The sequence below is a fragment of the Schistocerca serialis genome, chromosome 4 (genome assembly GCF_023864345.2).
Source record: "Schistocerca serialis cubense isolate TAMUIC-IGC-003099 chromosome 4, iqSchSeri2.2, whole genome shotgun sequence".
NCBI classification, from domain to species: domain Eukaryota; kingdom Metazoa; phylum Arthropoda; class Insecta; order Orthoptera; family Acrididae; genus Schistocerca; species Schistocerca serialis.
Window position 1 is genome coordinate 72,231,028 of NC_064641.1, and position 24,721 is coordinate 72,255,748.

At 39.3% G+C, this 24,721-nt stretch overlaps 1 protein-coding gene across 2 annotated transcripts in view; it reads left to right on the forward strand.

Annotated features, from left to right (window-relative positions):
* The window catches only part of LOC126474958 (39S ribosomal protein L22, mitochondrial), a 61,259-nt gene that overhangs the window by 32,336 nt on the left and 4,202 nt on the right, over positions 1-24,721 (forward strand). For both annotated transcript variants that reach the window (XM_050102482.1, XM_050102481.1), the window contains exons 2-4: positions 4,116-4,287; positions 6,731-6,944; positions 19,931-20,161. In XM_050102482.1, coding sequence (XP_049958439.1) covers positions 4,117-4,287; positions 6,731-6,944; positions 19,931-20,154 — 609 coding nt within the window. In that variant the 5' untranslated portion in view covers position 4,116 and the 3' untranslated portion in view covers positions 20,155-20,161. The remainder of the gene's footprint in view (positions 1-4,115; positions 4,288-6,730; positions 6,945-19,930; positions 20,162-24,721) is intronic.

Here is a 24,721-nt window from a genome sequence, read left to right on the forward strand (position 1 = left end):
CTTTTCTGTTACACTCACAGATAGAACGAGGGGAAAATGACTGTCTCTATGCCTCCATATAATCCTTAATCTCTCTCATTTTATCTTCGTAGTCCTTACACAAAATGTGCATCGGCAGTAGTAGAATCATTCTGCAGTCAGCATCAAATGCTGGTTCTCTAAGTTTTCTCAATAGTGCTTCTTGAAAAGACTGTCACCTTCCCTCCAGTGTCTCCCATTTGAGTTCCTGAAGTGCCTCTGTAATACTTGCATGTTGGCTGAACCTATCGGTAACAAATCTAGCAGCCCACCTCCAAATTACTTCGATGTCTTCCTTTAATCCGCCCTGGTGTGAAACACTCAAACACTAGTCAACAATAAGTTGGACTAGTGTCCTACATGCAGTGTCCTTTACAGATGAACCACACATTTCTCAAATTGCCCATTGAACTGAAGTCAACCAGTCACCTTCCCTACTACAATCCTTACATTCTCATTCCCTTTCATATTGATTTGCAACACTGTGCCTAGATATTTTGTTGATGTGAAGTCAAGCAGCACACAACTGATACTGTATTTGAACATTATGGGTTTGTTTTTCCTACTCATCTGCGTTACCTTACATTCTTCTACATTTAGAGCTAGCTGCCATTCATCACACCAACTAGAAATTTTGTCTAATTCTATTTGTATCCTCCTACATTACAACACTGTCCCATACACCACAGCACCATCAGCAAACAGCCACAGACTGCTGCTTACCTTGTCTGCCGGATTATTTATGTATGTAGAAAATAAGAGCGATGCTATCACACTTCCCTGGGGCACTCATGATGATACCCTTGCTTCCATATTTCATGATTCCCTCAGGGTTATGAACTCTGTGAAATATGGAAGTTTGGGTTGATCCTGGAGGTTCGCTCGGATAGCTAAGGGGTTAAGACAAATGCTCACAATAAGTGGGAAATCCAGGTTCAAGTACAGGCTTGGCACAAATTTTCATTCAGTGCAAAAACTGACATCAATTTCATAGAATTTACCACAACTGTAATTGTAAGAACAGTATCCCTTCCTTCAGACATGTGTGCGTGAGTGAAGGAAGTCTTTAATACAATATCAAAGTGGTGCAGAGAGGGGCAGCTTACTTTAAATATTCAGAAATATAAATTTATGTGCATCACCAAATGAAAAAAATGTACTCACAGTGATCACAGTGTGAGTGAGTGATAATGATGCAACAAGTTTTTTTAGGTATATGAAATGGAATGATCACATAGTGTAGTATCTTTATTGCCACATGAAAGGTATATACAATCATTTGAGTAAAATATTGGTGACATGTCGGGTTATTGGAAACGTCCAATTCCACCCATCTGCTTTGACCAATGACGTCACCAATGTGGCGGAAACGACAACTCCCATATCGTGACTATAACGTCATTAAGTAAACATGACATCAAACACAAAAATAGATCGAAAAACCATCAAACACATATTCCTCCAAGAATATAATGAAACTAACGGGACAAGTGGGGGGAAATGGGGTTTTTTTTGGGTGGGGACAAACTAAAAATAAACACACACCACTAAACCAAACGACAAGAATGCTAAAATTAAATGACTACAACCTTCCCAAAATCAACTAAAAACAATATCCACTGGAATCGAACACTTCCCTTGAGTTATATAGGCCAACAGAAACAGATTCCAAATCATAAAACCCAAAACTACAACCATGTCCACAATCATTACTACCTCAAAAAACACAACAAAACAACAAAAATGGAATCGAACACTTCCCTTGACCTATATAGGTCAACAACAACTACCGATACCACACTATAAATCTCAAAACTTTCGCCATCACCACACTTAATACCATAAAAAAGACACCTAGAAAATCAAAATTGGAATTGAACACTTCCCTTGACCTGTTATCCTTACGACATCTCCACATTTAGCTGTCCCTGGTCCGAGATGCTGGAACTTTAGTAAGGGTCATTTCTTCACGACGCACTGAACACTTCACGACTTCATCCGAATAGTTGAAGAAATTTTGTTAGAGACAACGCACTGTCACCCATCATCGCCGACAACCGAAAACTGTTGACGTTGTCAGTCATATCCACACCTACCAAATACATAAACAAAGCAATTTACCAAAATTCACAAACGACAAACAGAAAAAAACTACAGTGACGTCGACATAACAAAACCAAAATCATTAACTCACTGAAAAATGTTCCGCTGAAAGCACGGTCACTATCGACATCACACACGTGCAATGCTACCACGCAAATGAACCCCATTTGCCACATAACACACTACCCATAAACACACCACCAGAGAGAACCACCGACTGCAACAATACGCCACCTATAAATATGCCACACACGCAAACTAAACCAAAAACATCACCTACCACGCAACACATAAACACACCACCAGAGAGCACCATTGATCACATCAAAACGACACCTACAAACACACCACTCTCACAAACTAAATTCCGCGCCATCGTGACGTCACACATCACAACAGCCTTACATCACGTGTCAAAGCTGACGGGTGGAATCGGACGCTTCCATTGACCCTGTCAGTGAATACAGCTGTATGTCCACATAGGTTTATGTGAAAACAACATATATTAAAAGAAAGTGTATCCATACACCCACAAGCATGTTACAACATAAAAGTTTCCGCTATCAAAAATTTTCCCCCATGGTTTTTTCCTAACTATTTTACAAACAAAGAACAAAACAAAAATGATAGATTAGGACAAGCAGTAGGTAAGGAAAATATACAAAAAGGAAAGCACAAGTGGTCACTGGTTTGCAGGGCCCATTGGAAATCATCATGGAGATTCTGAGAAAGCTGATTTGGTGGATGCTTTATGATAAATGCGAACTACTGTGTGAAAGCCTACTTACGAAGTTTTGAGAAACAACTGTAAGTGATGAATCTAGAAATATACTACAATCCCGTATGTGTTTCTTGCCATTGGGATACAAAAACAAGATTAGCATAGTTACAGTGTGTAGAAAGACGTTCAAGCAATCGCTTGTCAAATACCCCATAACTGAATGAAATGGGAAGAAGCCATAGTAAGTTGCACAGTTAGAAGTACTCAATGCAGGACGTGTTACAATGGTTTGCAGAGTCTAGATGTTGATAAATATAATCGTGCTGAAAAATTTATGTTGTAAGAAACTATAAATTGTGAGTACATTGGTTCAAAAGCCCCATCCAATCTTTCAGATTTAGTGTTTCTATGTTTTCCTAAATCACTTGAGGGAAATCTCAGGCTGTTTTCTTTGAAAAGCACATGGCCGATATTTTCCTCAGCGTCCTCAGTTTGTGCTCTGTCTCTAAGACCCCCTTTTTAAGTGGAATGCTATACCCTAATCTGTCTTCTTTTTGCCTGTCTTCCTTACAACAACGTGGTATTCCACAACAGAATATGAAATGAGTGCAACTTGGTGGTCAGTGTTGTTGAAATGTGAAATAACTGCCTAATTTTCCACACACTTGTCATGGTTGAAAACTTAATTATTAATTTTATTGACAGATAAAGCATTTCTTACATGAATTTTTTTGAGTTCGGAGGATAGTACTTAACATACTGTGTTCACAGGTAGGGTTCATAACCCTGTTTCCTTTCTCAAATATTTTGTTTTGATCAATCAATGGAAAATCCAGAATGGAATAATGACAATATTATGAAAAGGATAGTTGCTACTCACCGTATAGTGGAGATGCTGAGTTGCAGATAGGTACAACAAAAAGACTGTCAAACAAAGCTTTTGGCCAAACAGGCATTCATCAGAAATAGACTACACACACACACACACACACACACACACACACAGGACCACAGTCTCTGGCTGCCAAGACCAGACTGGCATTGGCAGCCAGAAAATATGACCGTGCGTGTGTGTGTGTTGTTTTGTTGTTGTTGTTTAATTTTGATGAAGGCCCATTTGGCTGAAAGCTTTGTTTGACAGTCTTTTTATTGTACCTATCTGCGACTCAGCATCTCTGCTATATTATTTTGATCATAATTTTATAATTATGCACTTTGCCTAATTGTAAAACATGTACAAGAAGCAGTAATCTTCCACATTTTTATTTTACAGAATGTTTTCGTGTGTGAAACAAATGTCAGCTTTGCTGCCAGGCATTGCTTGCTTCCACACTAGCTCAGTTGCCAGTGCCTGGAGTGGCAGGCCTGGTGGACCTCGTAAGTGGCTCAGTCACAACAAGAAAATATATCCACCACAATTACCTGATGAAGAACCAAGACCTGCTGTAAGTATCCTGATTTTAGATGTAATCTGGTGGCAGATTTTATATGATGCTTACTTTCATAACAAGTCATTTTCGTCATGGAACTGCAGGAATGCACCAGGGATGACCTTTTTAAAAAATAACATACATTAGCAAAAACAATATGCTCCAAATTCTATGTACTCTCTCTTTTATTACTTGCACTTTGCTTATAGCATGAATATAGCTCTTTCCCCTCTTTTTTCCTAAATAATTTTGGAGCTTTATCTATTGGAACTTCCTTGTAACATAGAGCTTCAAGATAAATTTGATGCATTAGTTTTGAGTCTATATACATATTTTAAAATGCAGTTATTGAGCTAGTTTTCTTTTGCATCAAACACTATCCACGAGCATGCCAGAGTTTTCTTTGATCGCTGGTGGGATACTTTCCATTTCTTGTTAGAAAGCATGCTGTCCTTTCACAACTGTTATGGTCTGTTGATCCACTGATGCATTGTCTGCCATAGTTTGTCATACTGAGAGGGGAAAGGTACACTAATATAGTTTGTTGGTGTTTACTGTAGTCATCTGTCCATAAACCGATTTGATGCAACTCTCCGCACTAGTCCATCTTGGGTGTCTTTTCATACTTGCTCTGTATACCCATTCAATCTTGCTTACTGTTTTGATGTCTTGGTGTCTTTCTACAGTTTAGATGGTCTGCAATTTCCTCTGTTTCCAAATTAACTGATACTTGTTGCTTTGAGGTTTGTCCTATTGTCCTGTCACTGCATTCTGTGAAATTATGCCGTACAACTCTTTTCTCTACAGTTTGATTCAGTATATCATTAGTTCCCCAGTCTACTTATATCGCAGTTCAAAACTACAAATTCTTGTAACCATTCACATTTATTATTCTTCTCACTATGTCTATCTCCATGAGCAGGTGGATTTATTACACCTAAAAAGGCACGGACACTGTGTGTGAAGACTTTTGTAGGTAACCTTAGGCACTGTCTTTCAGTCTTCCATTCATATGTACATCACATACACTTTCTATAAATTAAACTAAGCAATGTTAGAGAAGCCATTTTTGCTTTGTTCAGTGTATAGAATGTGTATGTTAATATGACTGGAAAAGAAAATATGACTACTGAAAGACAGTGTCTGAGATCAGCCACAGAAGTCACACACAAAGCATCTGAGCTATTTTAAGTCACAACCTGCTGACTGAGATATAATCCTCTGATATATGTGGTGGCAAGAGCAGTAAATGAGGCTAGCTGCAATAATTTATTTCCAAATTGATATTTGTAATGGTCATGTCAAGTCTAACCCAAAATGTTTACTCCTCAAGCTATCCATTTGATCTTCAGTAGCATCACATTTAAGAAACATCTACCAACTTTTTGCCTGCACTGTTTGTATACCACATTTTGCTTTCATATAATGTGTAATAATAATAATAATAATAATAATAATAATGGAAAAGACCTTCTAACTTATGTATTTTTATCTGATGTTAACATATTTCTCTTTTTCAACAAAGCCAGTCAATATTTCTTACCTTCTTTAACTTCAGCTGTTGTCAGGTATTTTGGTACCCAAATAACAAAACTCATCTACTGCAGTCAGCGCCTCGTCTTCCAATCTAATTTTTTCAACATTACCTGTCTAAATTTGATTACATTCTTTTATAAGATGGACATAAAAGAGTTTTCTGTTGGGTTTCATTTCCATTCATTTACAGCGAGACAAAAGTGTATCATAAATTAATGAGCAGCTCTAGAACAAATCTTTCACTTTGCAGTGATTTGTGCTCTGGTCTCAAATTTCATGACAGTTTTCACCTAGCACTTCTAGTTTACAGATTATCCTGAAACAGCATGCTGCCCCTATAGAGAATTGACAACATCCCATCAATCAGGGCAGGGCTAGTTCTAAGGTTTAGCTGACATGTGCTTTATTTTTACACATGACTTATCCAAAGAATGCAATTGTTTGTAAGTTGTCACCATTCCTTGTTGCACAATGGTAGTTGATTGATTTTAGTTGCTGATTTCTTTTTATATATGTGCTCTTGTGTTGGTGTTAAATATACTTGTGTAGTATCTTATAATGCTGGTACCACCTCCAGCTGACATTTCCTACAAATTGGGCAAGTTGGCATAGTGGCTTAGATGCTGAACTTACAGAGCCGTTACAGTCCTTTGGATAGACCTAGTCTGATTTCATTTACAGCACAGTTCTGACCAAACATTTAGTGATCTTTAAAGCTGTGGTCATTGATGAGATGATAAACCCTAATTTTCCTTTCTTCACTCTTTTTCTTCCCCTCCGAACCCACAGTTTTGCAGCCATTTCAGATTCATTGCATTAACTGCAGCCAACACAACCACTCATCCTACTTAGACTGTGGTTTGACAAAATTTATCTCAGTATTATCTGCAAACTTTAAATTTTTCAAATGTCTTTCTTTCAGTATGTTTGTCATATGAAAGCCAACATCAAATACAGTCCATGGAAGATGTGGTATATAGCATGTTTGGTACGTGGATTGTCAGTGGAAGAAGCAGTTAAACAACTCAGTTTTGTTAATAAGAAAGGTGCAACATACGTGAGAGACACCATTTTGGAAGCACAAAATTTGGCAGTAGAGAAGCACAATGTAGAATACAAGACAAATTTATGGGTTGGTAAGTGTTTTTTCTAATTTTAAATAGGCATGAAGTATTATGTTTTCACTTAAGAATCACAGATTTATGGATTTGTGCTCCTTCAACAAAATAAGCCTTTTTCTTAGATGTCTCAGTAATTTTTCATGTTACTTCTCTTTTCTACATTCATTGATGACAACCTGAGTAATAAGGGCAGGATTCTTTATGTTGATATATCATCAGAATATAGTTGTTCTTTCTTCCTCTTCCCCCACTTGTCTCCTACATTATTCCATGATCCTTCCTCTTCATACTGCCACTCCCCTTCCCCACTCTATAACAAGAAATTTGATAAATAATAATTTACTAAATCTTTGACAGTTCAGTTATTGTTATAACAAATCATCCAGGAAATAATAAGTAGAACTGAGTTAACACTACAGCCATTGGCCATTTGCATTTAGGTGGACCCTGTGTATTAGTGGTGAGTGGTGTTTTTATAAAGATGAGAATGAAAACGTCAGGTAAGTGTGAGATTTGGGTGGTGATTGATTTTAGAATGTGGTGGAAACAGAATTGATTGCCATTCATCATGAAACCTAGAAGATTAATAGACATGAATTAATGACTAAATTAGAAGTGGGAGGATGTTGTTAAGTTCAGAACATGAGAATGTTAAAGCTGCAGAATGAACTCAACAACACCCAAAATTTCCGAAGAATTAGTGGAAGGTGTTGATGCAGTGACTTTTCCATGCACCTACAGTCTTCAGTTTTGTGTATCTTGATCCTGCATGTTTTGTTTTGTTTTGTTCTGTTTATAAATTGTCTTGGTCTTTTCTTATTTCTTGTAACCCAGCAAATAACTCCTTGGTCATATGTGATGCACTCACATGGCTACATGACCTACTCACTTAAATTTTCAGTTTCATTACATTCATAATTATACCTTACTCTCTAACAAAATCATGGGCGTGACATCCATAGACCTCTCTGCTGCCTACAGTATGGTTAATTTCAGATTCCTCATGCAAAAGATCTACCCTGTAACAAAAGATTGGCTATTAGAGGCCTCGAAAACCAATTTTTCTCTGCATAATTCCAGGACAGAAGAAGGAAGCAGTGGAGATAGGAAATGGTCTACTTGAGGGTAGTGTACTGGCTCCAACACTCTGTTATATTTATACCAATGAACCACTACACCACAAGCTTAAAATAGGTCTTCATTGATGACTGAGCTGTGGCCATTCAGATTAGTGTGCTTGAGAAAATTAAAGTTGGGATCACTACAGCTGTAGAGAGACTCGAGTACTACTATGTCTTGTATCACAAAAACCCAGGTTTGTGCTTTTTACCTCCATGTCAGTCATGAAGCCAGACATCTCCAGGTTACACGGAGAGGAATTCTGCTGCGGAACTGCACCTAGCCCAAATACTGGTGTATTATCCGAATCAAGGCCCTAACATACAAGCAGCACTATGCCAACATCAAAATAAAAAATAGTGGCAGAAGCATATCCTCTGCAAAATTGTAGGCTAAAATAGGGCTGCTAAAACACAAGTGGTGTTATGAAAACAGCAACAATGGCAGTTTGCAATTCCATTGAAAAATGTGGCTCTCCCATCTGATACAAATACTAGCACATTGAGCAAATTACCTCATACTTGACCCTACACCCGGACCCATTACCAGCTGTATGAAAACTACTACTACATGTGAACACCTGCCTGCAATTGCTCTACAAAGAGAGAATGAAGTTCTCTACATATGAACAAAACCCACAATATGGCATTTGATAGTCTACCCAAAGGTTAAAATCAAGAATAACTTGCTCAGTGCAGCTGAGAAGTATAAACACCAAATTCGGCGTAAACTGGGGGTGTGGTAAATTAACAACTCGGCCAATGAAAAAATAAAACAACTCACATTAGTGAATATAACTGTCAGGAAAACTACCCCCTGGTCACCCTGAAAACTGGGAAGTCTGGAAATAGCACAACAGACTGCAGACAGGAACAACAAGATACAAAGCAAATCTCAAAAGACAGAAGCCCCAGTACTTATGCAATTTTGGTGAGATCTAGAAAACCCAACACTTTTATTCCCGCCCTGATTTCTCCCCTCACTACTGCATTTCAGACATCATATCACTTCTCATATAATTTTCATAAGCCTAGTTGTCCTATTGTAACAATTTTTGATGCTTTCTGCCACTCACTGTCTTCTCAGAATTTGTTTTACACAAATATTTTGATTTTAGCATGCAGTCCAGTTATATCAGCCGTTAGCTACGGCTATAGACCACAGGGTGCATCAGCACCATCTAGATGCGTATTTCTCAATTTCTGTCACTCATGAATGCTGCTCCGTCAGTTGCATGTTTATCTATTACTGGTCACTCACGCCACATCTAATATGTGTATTATTTTATGTATGACAAAGTGAGACACAGTTTTTATGGTTGTTGAGATTAATTACGATTAAGTCTGCTGGCAGCTTACCATGATCCGTGTGTGAAATGTAAGTTGTGGCTTATTTTAATAATTAACAACTTTTGCCTTTTTGAAATGTATCAGGCACCCATGTTAGTCAGTTGGCCAGGCATCTACTCTGCTGTTTTTTGCACATGGCCATTCAGTTTGCATTTGCTCCTGGGCTAAACTAGTCTGACTTATCTGTACTATTTTCTACGTATTCATGTGCCATTTTTCTGTTGTTGCTACAAATGTTTGAAACGATATAACTGTACTGACCTGTTCATTTTCTGTGATCTGTATTCCTTTTCTTCTTTTGATCTGTGTGTATTCTTTTAATTTTTAATGTGATAGCAATCTACAGTTCTTGGATGGTTTGCATTAAATACTCAGTGAAACTTTTGTTTTCTATTTATGGAGTAAGTTACAGTTGTAAAATTTAAATTAATGATAAAGAGAAATAGCTAAGATCGACACCCAAATTTTGCTACATAAATGAATAGTGCTGCTGATCGTAAAAAAAAAAAAAAAAAAAAAAAAAAAAAAAAAAAAAAAAAAAAAAAAAAAAAAAAAAAAAATTGCATGTTAAGTCTATATCTGTATTTCCAATTACCTGTTTGCGTTAGTTGGTGATTTTTTCCATAGCTTGTGTGTAATTAAAACCAAACCAACAGCATTGCTGCTTCTACAAATTTTAGATAGGTCAAAATAAGATTAAATAAAAAGAAAAATGAAAGTACAAATTGCATATTTCCTTGAGTTAGGACACACACACACACACACACACACTACTGCACACCTACATGGTGCTTGCGTAACACATAATGCCAGGATTGCACTCTGACAGGTAGACTCGGCTGGGGATGTATGGGGTGGGGTGGGCAGAGGGAGAGACAGATGGGATGCAGGAAGAGGAGTTCAGGGTAGGTAGCTGGTTTGCTGCTGTTTGGAAATTATTCCTTGGTAAATATTTGGCTGCCCACAGTTCCATATTCATGATGGATCAGTAGAGATAGAATTGGGAGTGGTTGATAGGACAGAGGAAGGGGAAGTGTTGGGTGGAGGGTGTGGGAACAGAGGATTAACTGAGATTGAGTCAGGGAGGATTATGGAGGTGAAGGATGTGTTGTAAGGATCCAAGTGGTGTGGCTTATGAAGCAGCCCTTGAAATCGAGGATGTTGTGCTCAGCCTCATGTTGTGCCACCCAGTGCTCATCTTTGTTCTTGGTCATAGTGTGGCAGTGCTGGACAGTTGGTTGGTTGTCACACAGACGTAAAAAGCTGTTCAATGACTGCAGCAGAGTAAGGATATGACATAGTTGGTTTCACTGGTGCCCCTGCCTCTGATGGGAAAGGATGAGCCTGTGATGGGACTGGCATGGGAAGTACTAAGTGGTTGGATTGGGCATATATTGCACCTGAGTTTTCCTCAGGGAACGATCACTGTGTCATGAAATTGGTAGTGGAAGTTGATAGAGATGAATAGGGTGTTGTATGGGTTGAGTGGATTATGGACACTACTTTAGGGTGTCCTCATTTCAGGGCATGATGATAGATTATCAAAGTCCTGGCAATGAATATAGTTCAGGTGTTCCAGTCCAGCATGATACTAGCTAGTGAGGGCGACTCTCCTGGTGATGGTGGGAGGATCAGGGATGTGTGAGGATGTGGCAAGGGAAATCTGTTTGCAGAGTAGGTGTAAGCAGTAGTAGCACCTGTCTGTGAAGGCCCTTGAGAGATCTTCAGCATAGTGGTCAAGGGAGTTCTTGTAACTGCAGATACACCATTCATTGGGCACCAGGCTGTAAGAGAAGGGTTTTTGTCATGGTATTTATGACATCTGTTGAAATGCAGGTACTGTTGGTGGTTAATGGTTTTAATATGGGTAGAGGTGTGGATTGAGCCATCAGAGAGGTGGAGTTCAACATCCACAAAGGTGGCACATCGATTTGAGGAGGAGCAGGTGAAGTAGATGAGAGAGAAGTTGCTGAGATTGTGAGAGAATGACGACAGGATGTCTTGGACCTGAGTGCACATCATGATAAAATCATTAGTGAACCAGCCAAGGGGTCTGGGGTTTCGGGAGGTTGGGAAGGTTTCCTATAGACAGCACATAAAAAGTTTGGCATTGCTGGGTGCCATGTGGATGCCCATGGCAGTGCCACAGATTTGTTTTTATACCTTCCCTTAAAAGGAGAATTATTTGTGTGTCAGGATATAGTTGGTAAGGCGCATGAGGAAAGAGGTAGGCCTAGTGGGTTATGAGTCTGAAGGATGTTGAGAAAGCGGCAAATCTGTTGGCAGAAGGGATGTTGGTGTATAGTGAGGTGGGATCAACAGTGATGAATGTGGATTCAGGAGGTATAGGGGTGGACTTGCCAAAGACCTACTCTCCTTCTTCTGACTTCATTGTCACCATTCCTCCAAACAAAGCCACCCTTATCCCAACACTTGAGTCTTGTCTCACCCGGTTCATATCACCCCCAACTGTGATAGTCCCACATCCCAACTTATCACCACATGGTCACCTTCCTACAACTTGGCCTCACCACCCTCCCCAAATCTCTCACTAAGAACACTAAACTTTCAGCAGAAGAAAGGACAGCCATACACAACCTCAAAACAGATCATGACCTAATATCCTCCCAGCAGACAAAGGCTCCACCAATCTCGTGATGAATTGCAGTGACGACATGACAGAAGACTAGTGCCATCTGCCGTAACTCCACCATCTACAAGCTCTGCCGTAGTGGTCCCATCTAAGAAGTGCAACATAACTACAGATCCATACTGAAATCCTTAGGCCCATTCCAGAACCTTTCCTCTGAGTGCCTCTCCCTCCTCCCCCAGTGATACCGCACACAACCAACTTATATATGCTCCCCACAATCCCTAAATCCAACAGTTGTGGACACTTCATTGTAGCAGGTTATTATGCTCCTACTGAAAGAATTTCCACTCATTTTGAACAACACTTCCACCCAGTTGCCCAAAACCTACCCCTTCACATCAAAGATACTAATCACTTCCTTCACCAACTCTTCACCATCCCCACTCCTTTACCTCCTGGGTCTCTGCTTGTCACTGTTGATCTCACCTCCATATACAGCAACACCCCTCCTGACCATGGCCTTGCCGTTACCTCTCCCAATGTCCTTTACACTCCAAACCCACAACATCGTTCTTCATATACCTTATCAACTAAATCCTGACACACATATTTGAATTGACTTGGCTTAAAAACCGAGAAGATTTTATCCAGACATGCCACTGCGAAAGACTCCAAGAACAGTATACACACAGCATTGTCAAGTGCAGCGAGGGGCCTAGACTCTTAATGACATAAGAAACTGAGGATGGTCCATCCTATCAGCTAACATGGAGGAGGAGTTATGGAATTTGGTCAGGAAACATACAAACAAATAGGCAAGACTTGAATAACTACAATCTTTAATGCTTGTCTGAACTTAATTAAATTAGTGATCTGCATGAAAGTTCCCTATTCCTGATTGTACAAAATACCATGGAGGAATTATATATAAAAACAAAGATGAGGTGACTTACCGAACAAAAGCGCTGGCAGGTCGATAGACACACAAACAAACACAAACACACACACAAAATTCAAGCTTTCGCAACAAACCGTTGCCTCATCAGGAAAGAGGGTAGGAGAGGGGAAGACGAAAGGAAGTGGGTTTTAAGGGAGAGGGTAAGGAGTCACACAAGCAGACATATTTAAAGAATATGTCTGCTTGTGTCTGTATGTGTGGATGGATATGTGCGTGTGTGCGAGTGTATACCTGTCCTTTTTTCCCCACCTTTCCGCTCCCGGGATTGGAATGACTCCTTACCCTCTCCCTTAAAACCCACTTCCTTTCGTCTTCCCCTCTCCTTCCCTCTTTCCTGATGAGGCAACGGTTTGTTGCGAAAGCTTGAATTTTGTGTGTGTGTTTGTGTTTGTTTGTGTGTCTATCGACCTGCCAGCGCTTTTGTTCGGTAAGTCACCTCATCTTTGTTTTTATATATAATTTTTCCCACGTGAAATGTTTCCTTCCATTATATTGATACCATGGAGGAAGGTACACAGCTAACTATGAACACAAGCAGAGCCAGAGCAAATATGACAAGTCCAGGCCCTGAGCCTGGCCTGCACAGGGATCCCTCCCAGACGGTTGTCTGAACTGAACTCTCTTTCAGACGCCGCCGCCTCTGCCTTTATACTTTACTGTAGGCCACATTGCCCCTTCTGTGTTGTTTCTTGTGGCCACAGCCTAGCGGGGTCTCGTGTGTGACCATATATGGTCACCACCATTGCACTTGCTGCATTTCACAGCCCTCCATGTGAGGTCCTGTGATACTTCATGAGTCTGTGTAACATTTCCAGTCAATGCCCAAGACAATGCCCTTCCTGTAGCGTCTCTTTTGTGCCGTGGGTACTTTCTGGAACACTTATTCATTCAGGCTTCTGGTCTGTTGCCTTTCAGGTGTTGCCTTTTTAAATAAGCGACTATATAGGTAAGCTTCCATATATAATATTGGTCTTTATGAGTATGTTTAACCTCCAAGCTATATTAATCACAAATTGGTCAGCAGAATTTTAAGTAATGGTTTAAATGGCCTGTCATCTGGGACCAAAATTTTTCTAAGTAACTGGTCCTCAAAGTGTTAAGTTTTGAATGAGAGTCAAATACTCCATGATTTATGAAAGTCATTGCACATTTTCACATGTAACATATTTATGTTGTATAAAAGGAAATTCACTTTGAAAGTAATGCTTCTCAAGCCACCATTCACAATATTTTTCCGCAACCTGTTAGAAATGTAAATAGTTGTGATGTGACACTCATTGAAAGCAGTTTGTTGTTACAAAGTATTGCATAATCTTCATCCTAAAGCCTTTGACTCATTTTACTGTTGGCAAACACTTATGCTTGCACTCTGTTTTGTTGTTGTAAATGGCACATTTACTGTACTTTTGATTTTATTCTCTCGCTTATGTTTTATTGTTGTTGCAGTGCCAGTCAAAATTACAAGAATTTACCTGAGAACTAAAACAATGAAGAGTTCCCGGGTTTTTCCCAGATGAAAAAATTCCCTATTTTTCCCAGATTTCCCTGTCATCTCAGGGCGTTTGCACCCTGTCACTCCGAATATTTTTGAGACTGGATTAATAAAAAATAGAGAAAAGTTAACATGGTGGTTTTAATGCTTCAAGTGTTCTGTAGTGTCTCTCCCACTTGAGTACAACACACAGAATGTTCAATAACCCTTGAGGATGTTGTTCAACTCGTGTGTCACATTGTCATGAATGTCAGTTATGTCATCAAAATGTTGACCTTTCATGTGAATTTCTGCCCTTTGTCATTTTGTAATACCTTCATATAGATAACAAAGTATCTTGTTGCATATGATGATTTTCCCAATGTCTTGAACACCTGATTAGAGACGTTACTATATTGGGATTTATGACACAACAATGGTAACATGCTACAGATAAGCGTTCACTACTTAACACTGCCTGCTTGCAACCAGCTGGTCAATTGCACATTTGTTATTTACAGTCGTTAGTTCAGGCTACCACAATAGTTAACCACGATGACGTCAATTACACGTCAGGAATAAATTGACTTGGAACTTTTTGTACAGGCAGAGGAAATAAGACACTACAATAAGAAATCTCTTATAAAAGGGTGCTTCCAGCTGCACCACCTTGTCAACAGTGGCTGCTGTTAGTAACATTCATTCAGTGGTCTTGCCTCACATCTGTCACCTTTTCGCTGATGATTGACTGTTGTCCAGTTCCCCCTTCCTTACATTGGAGGAACATCTCAGTTGTGGCCTGGAAGATCTCCAGCTGCCTGAATGAATATTTATTTTCTGTTTCATTAAATTCTGCCCACACCACTTACCTGTTGTATCTTATTTGATGCCTTCCTGATGAATACTTTTTTCTCTATCTGTCATTTGGCTGTGACTGCACTCCCGTCAATCCCATAATGTGTGCTGTGGTGTCATTGAGATCAAATTCTTATTTTTTGATTTAGTTAGATGCAAGTCTCTTTTTTATTCTCTCCTCTAATTTTCATCATGATAGGTTTTCTTTTTTTTTCAATAAACTTCACAATTAAATACCTGACCTATGTTAATTGTTACAAACTTTGAGTCTGTTTCCTTATCCCCTTGAAACTGCCCTGTGGGCAAGCTGTGCTCTCCCTCTATAATTTTTACTCTTTCTCCCCCCTCCCTGTGCAGTTTCTTTAGTATCAAATCAACTATTACTTAACACCTCAGGATGTATACTATCAAAGTGATCTCTTCTTTCTGTCAAGTTGTGCCATAAATATATTTTGTACCCAATTCAGTTGAGAACTTGTTCATTAGTTATCTGTTGTACCCATTTAATTTTCAGCATTCTTCTGTAGCACAATATTGCAAAAACTTCTACCCTCCCTTTGTGTCAATTTTTCATTATATATGTTTAATTTCTTTACAAGGCTACACACAAAATCCCCCCCTCCTCCCCCCCTCTCCCCCCCCCCCCCTTCAGAAAAGATTTCCGAACAATTAAATTTGTGTTCATTGTTAACAGATTTCTCTTATTCAGAAACACGTTTCTTGCTATTGCCAATCTGCATTTTATATGCTCTTTACTTTGGATATTGTCAGTCACTTTGCTGCTCTAATAGAAACATTTGTCCACTACTTTTAATGTCTCTTTTTTTCCTAATCTTACTCCCTTGGCATCACCTGATTTCATTTAATTATACACATTAACCCTGTGCCACTTTTCTGGTGTTTATCTTGTAACTCCTACATCTACATGGATACTCTGCAAATTGCATTTAAGTGCCTGGCAGAGGGTTCATTGAACCATCTTCACAATTCTCTATTTTTTCCAATCTCCTATACTGTGCAGGAAGAATGAACACCTATATCTTTCCATACAAACTGTGATATTCCTTATGTTATTGTGGTAGTCGTTTCTCCCTATGTAGGTTGGTGTCAACAAATATTTTCATATTCTTTTCAAGACACTGTCCATTCCATTTTACTGATTTTCCAAGTTCTTTGCTGCTACAGACAGAATTACAATGTTATCTGTAAACCTTAAGATTTTATTTCAGCTCCCTGAAATTAAGGTCCCTTACCAAGCTTCTCCTTGGCTTCTTTACTGCTTGCTCATTGTACAGACTGAATAACATGGGGGACAGGCAACAACACTGCCTCACACTCTTCTCAGGTACTATGTGTCCTTTGACCCTTGTAACTATGGTCTTGCCCTGTTCAAGTTGTAGATAACCTCCCACCCCATCTATTTTATTCCAGCTGTCTTCAGAATTTAAGAGTGTATTCCAGTTAGCACAGTCAAAAGCTGTCTCTAAATCTACTACTGCTAGAAGTATGAGTTAACATCTTTTTTTCAGCCTTTCTTTTAAGGTAAGTCAAAGAGTCAATATTTCTTTGCATATTTCTACATTCCTCCAGAATCCAAATTGTTTTTCTGAATGATTAGTTTCTGCCAGTCTTTCCACTTTTCTGTTAATAATTTGTGCTAGTAATTTGCTATCGTGGCCCATTAAAGTTCTTGTTGAAGCCTGAGGATATTTCACTTGCCTCATATCTCTTGCATATCCGGTGGAGTAGTTTTGTTATGGTTGCTCCTCCCAAAGATCTCAATAATTCTGAAGTAGTGTTATCAATTCCAGGTGCCTTGTTTGAACTTAGATCTATCAGTGCTCTGTCAAGTGCTTTTAGTAATATGGATTTTATCTTTCCCATAGCCATGAATGCTTCTACAACATCACCAGTAAATTATCGACAGAATGCACTTTTGCTCCTGGAAATGTGTTGCAGTGTAAAATATGGCTTTGAAATCCCTGTATACTATGTATAATCTGTCTGAAACACTTCAAGCGTCTCCAGGTCTCTTCCACATATCCTTTCATGATTCTTATACCAAGTGTTAGAAATGATTAAAGTTTAGTCTGTGTAAAATTCTACCCAGTCTATGTTCTCCCACATTTTTTTCTCCTCCTCGTTTTCCTACTGTCAGATTTCAGTCCCTGTCACAGTTAAATGTCCCGTAACAAATTGAAGAATTTCTTGTATCTCATCGTATATTCTTTCACTCTCTTAAGCATCTATGGAACTTGGAGGCATATTTTCAGCATCTGTGCAACTAATAGGTGTTTAAAGCAATACTACTGGGGTGGAAATTGGTTTGATAATGTATTCACTGTGCTGTTCACCTGCATTTCTGTTATACATTATTAGACTTACTCCTGATTTACCCCTATTTCATTTTGTGTTAATTAGCCTGTATTCAGCTTACCATAAATTGTGGTTCTCCCAGCCGCCATTCTTTACTAATTCCCACTGTATCTACCTTCAACCTATTCATTTTTCTTTTTCAGTTCCCTACCCTACTTATCTGATTAACAGATCTAACGTTCCAAGTTCCAACCCATAGTACCCTAGATTTGCTTTTCCTGATTACAACTTCCTCCTGTGTAGTTTGTTGCCTCAAGATTCAAGTGAAGCACTATTTTACCTCCGGAATATTCTGCTTGAGGGGATGCCATTATCATTAGATCTGCCATGTCCTCAGGAAATATGTCAGCTGTACTTTCCTCTTGCTTTGAGCTGTTCATAGTAACAATATAGGGAGATTGTGTTGGCTAATGTTATAAGGCCGGATGAGTCAATCATCCAGACTGTTACCCATGCAATTACTGAAAGTACCTTTGCCCCTCTTTAGGAACTGTATGTTATTTTGGCTTCCCCATAGATAGTCCTCCAATGTGGTTGCACCTAAGGTACAGCTATCTATATATCATTGAGGCAAACAAATCATCCCTTGGTTACAAGGTCCATCCTAAATGCTGTTCCCTCTTTCACTTATAATTTTCTCACTGTCATCCTGTAGTCTCTGTGAGGAAGCGAAGTTGTAGGTTTGGATCACTTAATCTGCATGTATCAAAGATTTTATATTATATCCTGTGATACCACTATGTCCAAAGAATATCAAAGAGACATGTACTCCAGTTATTGGCGTAAATGATCACTCATTTGACTCCCAGCCTGTAAAGTTGAGAATTGAAAGGTATGGATCAGAAGACAGAATGAGCCAAAATATGTAACAAATAGCAATAAATTTATTTTACAATCTTGGTGGAAATTACATTTTAACACATTGTAACATTCTTTCAACTAAATTTGAGTGTAAGGGTTGCCCTAAGCTGCATTTTCTGGGTGTTCTTTGTTAGTTTGTTACACTTAAATTTTTCAGTACATCCTCCAGATGTACCTCAAAAAAATAATAATAACCTGTTCAACTTTCAAACTCTCACCAAAATTGTAATTGATTATCAAGAATATTTGCAAATTTGCATGAAATTCGAATAGCTTACTATGATTTATCAAATGTGGAAGTGAGGTTTTGTGGAAACAATATCAGTAAGGATTCTGAAATTCTGTACTTTTACACCATGCACCCTGAAGAAGTTGATTTCAGGTTTGCAGTGGAGCTTTATCAGGAAGTGATGTGGTGTTATGACTGCACCCAGACTGTAAAGGACTGATGCCTAAAACTTTACATGTTGGTCATATGATAAAAACCTAAACAATAAATTAAATTATAGCAAAAACATGGGGCATTTGTGTGTCTGGCAACTTTTTCAATTATTATGGGTGATACTGAATCTCTACACATCTTTGGTGACAAACACCTTGTTTCACTGGAAGTTCCTGTGTGCTAGACCATACCCCATTTCCTTCTACTAACACAACACTACTGCATAGCACCCAAAAAGCTTCCCTTGCGTTAGTTTATTCCTTAAGTAATTGCACAGGAGCGTGTGTAGTGTGGCTAGAAACATCAAAATTTCAAGTCCCTGAGTTTGTACAAATATCTTTAAGCAAAAATCAAACACTGGAAACTCCAGGTGGGAATATCAACAACGTAGGAAAAGAGAGATTGCTATTTACCATAAAGAAGACTTGCAGACTGGCACAGTTAAAACACACATACATGAAGCTTTTGCCCACAGCCTCCGTTAGTAAAACACACACACACACACACACACACACACACACACACACACATGCATACAAGCAAGCAAGCAAGCACACCTCATGCACACATGACTGCCAGCTCCAGCATCTCAGGCTGGAATGTAACATCAAGTGGGATGCAAGCAACAGTTTGAAGGGGGTGGGGAAGGGGAAGAGAAAGATACAGTAGCAAATGTCAAATTATTCACCTTGCACCTGATGTGGTTTTAATAAATTTGGCTGGCTTCTAAACTGATTGAAAAATGTAAATTTGCAAGTGAGGCTGGCTGCTAGGGGATACATTTCTTCAGTAGATAACTGTTTAAACAACATAACCACTAGTAGCCTGTCCTTTCAGAATAATGTAACCCACCTATTTGCTTATTGCAGATGGCAGTCATATTAAGATTGTGTTTTTATTTTTGGAGAACACCAACTAGTTTACTGGACAAGACTTTGACTTGCTATACTTCTGATTCCATTTCTCTCTTTATGCAGCTGAATCATTTGTTGGCAAGGGGTTGGTTGTAAAAGGCATACGGAGACATGCAAGAGCAAGACACGGCTTAGTGGAGTACTTTCACTGTCATTACTTTGTACGGCTGGAGGAAGGGAAGCCTCCAGAACACTATTATCCATATCAACGAGAACTCTCAGGTCAGGAATTACTGGACAAGTGGCTGACTAAGATGCGGAGCAGGAAGATCACCAACTCATTGTAGTAGGCAGGTATGTATCACCAAATAAATGTATGAGGAGGGAATATAGTGTGTTGTCACCTACAGTTCATTTACCATACTGCATTGTACCATCAGAAAGCAGGAATAAAGAAAAAGAGAACTATTGAAATCATATTATTTGCAGTTACACACTACATGGTCTAAAAACACAGGTTGCATTTTGAATTGTAGGAACCTGAGCTTTCTCTGCTAACTATGCAGGTTGTTGTGAAGTTGGCCATAGCTCCTGGTGTTAAAATGCATCGAACTCTAGCGTGATATTTACTCATACTATTTTTAAAAAAGTAGTCAAGAAGTTTCACATCTGACAATTATAATTTTACTTTATTTGATTTCAAGATGTGCTCACTGGACTCGCATTCGGGAGGGCGACGGTTCAATCCCGGGTCCGGCCATCCTGATTTAGGTTTTCCGTGATTTCCCTAAATCGCTTCAGGCAAATGCCAGGATGGTTCCTTAGAAAGGGCACGGCCGATTTCCTTCCCCATCCTTCCCTAATCCGAGCTTGTGCTCCGTCTCTAATGACCTCGTTGTCGACGGGACGTTAAACAGTAATCTCCTCCTCCTCCTCAAGATGTGCTACATTTCCCAGTACATTCCACTTACACAGTTGTGCTGGAATGTTAAGACTTGTTGATAGTGTAAACCAAACTGAACAAAATAAGAACTGCAACTGTGCAGTTCTTGTAAAATACCATGTAATTCTGTAAGAAATTGTTATCATACAAATACAGGTCTAACTGCACAACATATACTGGAATGAAAATTATTGAATGTTCTGGAGCTACTATGAAGAAAACAACTTCCAGAAATGATAAAACAATACTGCTAAAGCTGAAAGACAATTTTGAGCTCTCTAAGTCAATAATGAGAATTAATTCCATATCGGTACCCATTTTGAAAATACTTGATGTTGTACAAAAAATTATAAATGCAACAAAATAAGATACTGGGAATGAACATTGGACATATTTGTTGTGTATATGCCTCTAGTCTCATTAATGGCCTCAATTCAATGAGGTAGCCTACAAGTTGCTTCATGTGCACTGTATCGAGCTGAAGCTACTCATCAATGATTAGGCCCTGTGGAGCTGTCATATTGTGAGGCTGTTGACTGCTGCATTTCACCTGCTATGGGATTATTTAGCATAGTCAAGACAAGGCTGTTGTCATCTAGGAAGATGAGTGTATCCACTGCATACTCACCATAAAAATGCAGGAAAATGAGCAACACTTGGTCACTGAGAATGTTGAAATATACATTCTGGTTCATTTTCATGGTAAACTGAATGACTAGACCCAAGTCATGTTCTGGGGGGGGGGGGGGGGGGAGAGATCATCACAGAACCATCTCTGGCCTGAACCACATCCTCCACACGCTGAAGGTTAAATGTTTCATTGGACTGTTGGTGCAATCAGTACCTTGCATCATTTGAAAAGAGGCAAAATAGTGACTTGTCACAGCACATTACATGCCTCCTGTCAATTGCTGTACAGTTTCCGTGTTGTTTGTCCCATTGAAGTTTAGCTTTATGTGCTGCTGTGAGCCATGGTCTTTGTATTGTACTTGATGCCAGAAGCCTGTAGCATGCAGTTCCCTTCACTAAGGGAAACTAATTTAGATGACCTTGCTTTCACCAGTAAGGGAACCATGTCGGGTTTGAAATTAACTGTCACTAGTGAATGTGGCAGTGCTTCAGAATTGCTAGTTTTGTATGGGAATTGGATACATGTCCTAATCTCCTCTCCCCCCCCCCCCCCCCTCTATCTCTCACTCTGTCCATCTCCTCCTCCTCCTCCTCCTCCTCCTCCTCCTCCTCCATCCCTCTGTCAATCTACTTCTTCCACATCTCTCTGTTCATTTCCTGTTCCCTCCCCCCTCCTCCATGCTAACCATCTCCTCTTTCCCCCTCTCTCTGGCCTTTAGCTTAGTCTAATGTTAATACAATTCAGATCCTGTAGTAGTTGTGTTGTTATGGTCTTCAGTCCAGAGACTGGTTTGATGCAGCTCTCCATGCTACTCTATTCTGTGCAAGCTTCTTCATCTCCCAGTACTTACTGCAACCTACATCCTACATCCTTCTGATCTGCTTAGTGTATTCATCTCTAGGTCTCCCTCTACAATTTTTACCCTTCACGCTGCCCTCCAATGCTAAACTTGTGATCCCTTGATGCCTCAGAACATGTCCTACCAACCGGTCCCTTCTTCTTGTCAAGTTGTGCCACAAACTCCTCTTCTCCCCAATTCTATTCAATACCTCCTCATTAGTTATGTGATCTACCCATCTAATCTTAATCATTCTTCTGTGGCACCACATTTCGAAAGCTTCTATTCTCTTCTTGTCCAAACTATTTATCGTCCATGTTTCAGTTCCATACATGGCTGCACTCCATACAAATACTTTCAGAAAGGACTTCCTGACACTTAAATCTATACTCGATGTCAACAAATTTCTCTTCTTCAGAAACGCTTTCCTTGCCATTGCCAGTCTACATTTCACATGCTCTCTACTTCGACCATCATCAGTTATTTTGCTCCACAAATAGCAAAACTCCTTTACTACTTTAAGTGTCTTATTTCCTAATCTAATCCCCTCAGCATCACCTGACTTCATTCGACTACATTCCATTATCCTCGTTTTGCTTTTGTTGATGTTCATCTTATATCCTCCTTTCAAGACACTGTCCATTCCGTTTAACTGCTCTTCCAAGTCCTTTGCTGTCTCTGACAGAATTACAATGGCATCGGCGAAGCTCAGAGTTTTTATTTCTTCTCCATGGATTTTAATTCCAACTCCGAATTTTTCTTTTGTTTTCTTTACTGCTTGCTCAATATACAGATTGAATAACATCAGGGAGAGGCTACAACCCTGTCTCACTCCCTTACCAACCACTACTTCCCTTTCATGCCCCTCGACTCTTATAACTGCCATCTGGTTTCTGTACAAATTGTAAATAGCCTTTCGCTCCCTGTATTTTACCCCTGCCACCTTTAGAAATGCTAGAAACGTAGGTTTGCCTTTCCTTAATCTAGCTTCTAAGATAAGTCGTAGGGTCAGTATTGCCTCACGTGTTCCAAATTGATCTTCCCTGAGGTCGGCTTCTACCAGTTTTTCCATTTGTCTGTAAAGAATTCACGTCAGTATTTTGCAGCCGTGGCTTATTAAACTGCAGTTTGGTAATTTTCACATATGTCAAAACCTGCTTCCTTTGGGATTGGAATTATTATATTCTTCTTGAAGTCTGAGGGTATTTCACCTGTCTCATACATCTTGCTCACCAGATGGTAGAGTTTCGTCAGAACTGGCTTTCCCAAGGCCGTCAGTAGTTCTAATGGAATGTTGTCTACTCCCGGGGCCTTGTTTCGACTCAGGTCTTTCAGTGCTCTGTCAAACTCTTCACGCAGTATCGTATCTCCCATTTCATCTTCATCTACATCCTCTTCCATTTCCATAATATTATCCTCAAGTACATCACCCTTGTATAGACCCTCTATATACTCCTTCCACCTTTCTGCTTTCCCTTCTTTTCTTAGAACTGGGTTTCCATCTGATCTCTTGATATTCATACAATCGGTTCTATTTTCTCCAAAGGTCTCTTTAACTTTATTGTAGGCAATATCTATCTTACCCCTAGTGAGATAAGCCTCTAAATCCTTACATTTGTCCTCTAGCCATCCCTGCTTAGCCATTTTGCACTTCCTGTCGATCTCATTTTTGTGACGTTTGTATTCCTTTTTGCCTGCTTCGTTTACTGCATTTTTATATTTTCTCCTTTCATCAATTAAATTTAATATTTCTTCTGTTACCCAAGGATTTCTTCTAGCCCTCGTCTTTTTACCTACTTGATCCTCTGCTGCCTTCACTACTTCATCCCTCAGAGCTACCCATTCTTTTTCTACTGTATTTCTTTCCCCCATTAATTGTTCCCTTATGCTCTCCCTGAAACTCTGTACAACCTCTGGTTGTGTTAGTTTGTCCAGGTCCCATCTCCTTAAATTCCCACCTTTTTGCAGTTTCTTCAGTTTTAATCTACAGTTCATAACCAATAGATTGTGGTCAGAGTCACATCTGCCCCTGGAAATGTCTTACAATTCAAAACGTTGTTCCTACATCTCTGTCTTACCGTTATATAATCTATCTGATACCTTCTAGTATCTCCAGGATTCTTCCATGTGTAAACCTTCTTTTATGATTCTTGAACCAAGTGTTAGCTATGATTAAGTTATGGTCTGTGCAAAATTCTACCAGACGGCTTCCTCTTTCATTTCTTACCCCCCAATCCATATTCACCTACTACATTTCCTTCTCTTCCTTTTCGTACTATTGAGTTCCAGTCACCCATGACTATTAAATTTTCGTCTCCCTTCACTACCTGAATAATTTCTTTTATCTCATCATACATTTCTTCATCATCTGCAGAGCTAGTTGGCACACAAACTTGTACTACTGTAGTAGGCATGGGCTACGTGTCTATCTTGGCCACAATAATGCGTTCACTATGCTGTTTGTAGTAGCTTACCCGCACTCCTATTTTTTTATTCATTATT